Genomic DNA, 5,388 nt, shown 5'->3' on the forward strand with positions numbered 1-5,388 from the left:
AAGAAATACAGATGTGAGTGTAAACTGTGTTCACTCGTTGTTTGGCTTCATTTATGTGGCGTTCCCTGATTACGTTATCCTCATGTTGTGTTCCCGACCTGGAGAGGATATTCACTAGCACTTTATTTTACAGTACAGTGTACTTACAGTATTAAGAAAGTACTGGTAATATACAGTGCGTGCAGAATTATTAGGCAAGTAGATTTTTTTCAGACACATTTTACCAATTCCAAACCACATTAATAACTACTATTACTTTTGTATTTCATCGTACATTCATCACCAATGAGCATTTCACTGTCCAATGTAATTTCTAGTATTGCATCCTTCTCATGGGCATTTAATAATTAATTAGTTAAATCTCTTTTTTGGCTCATTTTATCTGTAAAAGAAAACGTGCCTATTAATTATGCACACCTGAATATAAGGTGTTTTATTATTATTATTTAATTATATATCACTTATACATGATCAAATACAAAATTAATAGTAGTTATTAAGATTAATGTGGTTTGGAATTGGTGAAATGTGCCTGGAAAAAAATATGATCAGAAAATCAACTTGCCTAATAATTCTGTAAGTTGCACTTTATATTACAGTACTAAGAAAGTACTGGTAATATAAGGTAACTACATGGGTCAAGGTTAGGATTAGGACCAGGTTAAGTTATTATTACTAATACCCAGTTATTGTAATAACTATACATAGTATGTACATGAGGAACAGGACTGTAACATAAGGTGCTACCGGATTTTCTTTTCCCCAAAAATGCTAGTTCATATTATTATAGCATTGGGCTAATACGTACTGATAAAACAACTTCCTAAATTTGTTTTTGATCATTTTTCTAACCTTGTTACACGTGTGGTGTTCTGGACAGGCCTACACACATGCTTATGAATCTGTCATTATATTCTGTTATTGTCGAATCCTGGATTCCCCTGTTTGTGTTTTGCTTCTGGAACTGGTCGATCTGAACGTGTTTCACTCAGACTGAAGAGCATCAGCTGAGCTTTAAAGCCCTTAAACCTGAGCTGACTGAGAGAAAAAGATCGAGTCCAATATTGTTAATAACGAGAGATTTACAAGCAAGATAAAGCACAAGGGTTAATTAACCACTAAACGACGTCAGCCACTGATTCCCAGTGAATTCGCCCAGTTATTCCCATTAATATCACTGCAAAACATGCTTTTTTTACTTAGTATTTTGTCTTGTTTCCAATACAAATATCTCAAGATTCTTAAATCAAGATGCATTTACTAGATGAGTAAAATGAGATATTATGTCTTGTTTTCTGGGAAAATAAATCAAAATTAAGTAGTTGTTGCTTAAAAAAAGCAAAATTATCTGCCAATGCGGTAAAAAAATAAAAAGATGTTTCTGTTTGAATTAAGATTATTTTTCTTACCCCGTTGGCAGATCATTTAGCTTTTTTTAAGCAACAACTCACTTCATTTTGATTTATTTCCCCATAAACAAGACATAATATCATATGGCATTTTACTCATCTAGTAAATGCATCTTGATTTAAGAATCTTGAGATGTTTGGACTGGAAACGAGACAAATACACTGAGTCAGAAGAGCATGTTGGCTGTAAAGCACCGAGGCGTATACTGAGATGGCACTTGTGTTCTTCATGTTTCTGTGGATCTGGTGAGCGAGTCTGTTTGCGCTAGCCTTGGTTCGGGGAGTCGGGGTCCGGGTCGGGGTCGGGGTCGTCTGACGGGAGCTTCACGCGCTGCTCGTCCATGCGCTTGGCCTGGACTCTCTGAATGAGGCTGAAGAAGTCCTCGTCGGGGACGGTCGGGGCCCGCGGACCCCCTTCAGGAGGAGAGCAGCGCTGGTCGTCGATCCGGGACGACTGAGCGGAGAAACAGCAGAGAAACACACGCTCACATAAACAGAACCAGGGAACCGGCCACTGGTACATGTGTGTGTATTTATATATACAAAATAATTATACATAGTACATACACATATATTATGTAAACACATGCAAACTTTTATTTTGGATGCGATTAAACGCAATTAATCGTTTGACAGCCCTACTAGATTTCTAATTTTGGTTCAAGTTTTTCATCTAATATTTATATTTGGTTTCAGCTTTATTTCAACAATCTCCAGACCAGTAGTTTTAGTTGACAACAACAACACTGATAACACAGAAACGCAGCGCTAGGGCTCTGCTCAGGCTCGGACTCAGGCTTAGGCTCAGGCTCAGGCTCAGGCTCAGGCTTAGACTCGGGCTCAGGCTTAGGCTCAGGCTCGGGCTCAGGCTCGGACTCAGGCTTAGGCTCAGGCTCGGACTCGGGCTTAGGCTCTGACTCGGGCTTAGGCTCGGACTTGGGCTCAGGCTTAAGCTCGGGCTCAGGCTCATGCTTAGGCTCGGGCTCAGGCTTAGGCTCGGGCTCAGGCTTAGGCTCGGACTCAGGCTTAGGCTCGGGCTTAGGCTCTGACTCGGGCTTAGGCTCGGACTTGGGCTCGGGCTCAGGCTTAAGCTCGGGCTCAGGCTTAGGCTTAGGCTCGGGCTCGGGCTTGGGCTCGGGCTTGGGCTCAGGCTTAGACTCGGGCTCAGGCTTAGGCTCGGGCTCAGGCTTAGGCTCGGGCTCAGGCTCAGGCTCGGACTTGGGCCTGGCCTCAGGCTTAAGCTCGGGCTCAGGCTCATGCTTAGGCTCGGGCTCAGGCTTAGGCTCGGGCTCAGGCTTAGGCTCGGACTCGGGCTTAGGCTCGGACTCGGGCTCAGGCTTAAACTCGGGCTCAGGCTCATGCTTAGGCTCGGGCTCAGGCTTAGGCTCGGACTCGACTCGGGCTCGGGCTTGGGCTCAGGCTTAGACTCGGCTCAGGCTTAGGCTCGGACTCGGCTCAGGCTTAGGCTCGGGCTCAGGCTCGGGCTTAGGCTCGGCTCAGGCTTAGGCTCGGACTCGGGCTTAGGCTCTGACTCGGGCTTAGGCTCGGCCTCGGACTTGGGCTCAGGCTTAGGCTCGGGCTCAGGCTTAGGCTCGGACTCGGCTCAGGCTCGGGCTCGGGCTTAGGCTCGGCTCAGGCTTAGGCTCGGACTCGGGCTTAGGCTCTGACTCGGGCTTAGGCTCGGCCTCGGACTTGGGCTCAGGCTTAGGCTCGGGCTCAGGCTTAGGCTCGGACTCGGCTCAGGCTCGGGCTTGGGCTCAGGCTTAGACTCGGCTCAGGCTTAGGCTCGGGCTCAGGCTTAGGCTCGGGCTTAGGCTCGGCCTTGGGCTCGGGCTCAGGCTTAAGCTCGGGCTCAGGCTTAGGCTCGGACTCGGCTCAGGCTTAGGCTCGGACTCGGCTCGGCTTAGGCTCGGACTCGGCTCGGGCTCGGCTTAGGCTCGGGCTCTGGCTCGGACTCGGCTCGGCTTAGGCTCGGGCTTAGGCTCGGACTCGGCTCGGCTTAGGCTCTGGCTCGGCTCGGCTTAGGCTCGGGCTCGGACTCGGCTCGGCTTAGGCTCGGGCTTAGGCTCGGACTCGGCTCGGGCTCAGGCTCAGGCTCGGGCTCAGGCTCGGCTCGGACTCGGCTCAGCTCTCACCTGGCACTTGATGAGCATGTTGAAGAAGTCGTCGCTGGGCTCGGTAGACTCGCTCTCTCCACAAAGGTGCCCCAGGTTGTTGTGGGTAATCCTGAGTCCGGGCAGATTACTGACGCTCACTCTCTGATCGTCCAGGCGTCGGCTCTGAGAGCTGGCGATCAGATCGAAGAGCTCTTCAGTTTGAGGAGAGGAGAGAAGACTGGCGTCTGAGAAACACACACAGAAACCGTGATATTAATGTGTCTTACACTGCAGCTGATGCAAATAATGTATAATGTGTCGGCCCAGATCCGGCCCACATCCGGTACACATGGATTCCACACGGCCCAGATGTGGGCCGGATCTGGGCCGACACTATGTTGCTGTCTGGGGCATAGTAAGTATAAAAAATAAATAAAATATGACCTTTGCAGTAACACTTTACAATAAGGTTCCATGTGTTGCTGTTAATGAACAAATGTATTGCTTATTGTTAGTCAATGCATAACAATGTTTCTTAATAATAATAGTGCTGGGCAACGATTAATCGCATCCATAATAAAAGTTTGTGTTTACATAATATATGTGTGTGTATAATTATTTTGTATATATAAATACACACATATGCATGTTTATACTGTATATATATTTATACATAATTTATATTATATATATATATATATATATATATATATATATAAAGAACACATTTTTCTTAATTATACATACAATAATTATACACACACCTATATTATGTAAACACTAACTTTTATTATGGATGCGATTAATCGTTGCCCAGCACTAATAAAAATATAACTCTTCATTGTTTGTTCACGGCCATATCAGGTCTATTAAATAATATGAACAGATTCAACTTTTGATTTGAATAATGCATTGGTAAATGTTGAAATTAACTTTAACTAAGATTAATACATGCTTTGGAAGTATTTTTCATTGTAATTTCTTGTTAACTAATGCAACCTTACTTTAAAGTGTTACCAAATTTCAATTTATTCCCTGACTTAACACACAAAACACGAGCCATAAATGGTATATTTTGGCAGAAAAGTGTCATAAAAGTACCAAAAGTATCATTGTATGGAAAAGAGCAGCATGAACATTATTCAAAATATCTCTGAAATTATGAGGGATTTAAACAACATGAGGCGAGTGAGTGATATTATAATCTATTCCTTTAAAGTGCCCTTTATTATGCGGTTTCAGATATTCCCTTTCATGCTGTTTGTGAATGTAAAAGGTCTGCAAAGTTTCAACAATCAAAGTGCAGATGAATAAAGTTATTGTCTCCTAAAAGAAAGAAGTGATTCTGAACTGAAACTAGTCGTCAGTAATTCAGTCTCACTTCCTAATGAACATACGTAGGTTTGTCACTAATTTGCATAATGCCCGTCTCTGGTCCTGATTGGCTGAGCAGCGTCTCTTAGCCCCGCCCTCAAACACTGTAGTGTATCTGAGACTGGAAGAGTTCGGCTCGTGTTGTTCGTGTCGAGAAGACGCTGTTTGATACGGTGAAACCCACGCCATCGTTACTGTTCGTATCACTGTATATCAAGAGCTGAGATTCAGTTATGATAATGAGCGTTCGGCTTCTGACCAATCACAGCAGAGCAGCTCTCAGAGAGGCGGGGCTTAGAGAGACTGAATCCTTGATCGAAGCGTTTCAGACACTGAGAGGAAAGAGCTGAAGCTGCAGTGGAGATTATGAGGACATTAGTGGTTATGACCTTGAATGCATGTAAATATATTGTAGGAGACGCCAAAACAACACGAGTAGCCTTTAAAATAGCATAATAGAGCACTTTAATGGAATATGAAAACGAGAATACCTTGTGACTTTCTTCTAC

The 5,388-nt window shown here is 44.5% G+C and overlaps 1 protein-coding gene across 1 annotated transcript in view; it reads right to left on the minus strand.

Moving 5' to 3' along the window:
* Window positions 1-1,594: 1,594 nt before the first annotated feature.
* gpsm1b (G protein signaling modulator 1b) overlaps window positions 1,595-5,388 on the minus strand; it is a 51,224-nt gene continuing 47,430 nt past the window's right edge. Inside the window, exons 13-14 of the mRNA XM_056256743.1 lie at window positions 3,545-3,750; window positions 1,595-1,863 (exon numbers count right to left, since the gene is read on the minus strand). Coding sequence (XP_056112718.1) covers window positions 1,675-1,863; window positions 3,545-3,750 — 395 coding nt within the window. The 3' untranslated portion in view covers window positions 1,595-1,674. The remainder of the gene's footprint in view (window positions 1,864-3,544; window positions 3,751-5,388) is intronic.

Source organism: Rhinichthys klamathensis, unplaced genomic scaffold, assembly GCF_029890125.1.
Source record: "Rhinichthys klamathensis goyatoka isolate OS25496 unplaced genomic scaffold, OSU_Roscu_1.1 h1tg000132l_1, whole genome shotgun sequence".
NCBI classification, from domain to species: Eukaryota; Metazoa; Chordata; class Actinopteri; order Cypriniformes; family Leuciscidae; genus Rhinichthys; species Rhinichthys klamathensis.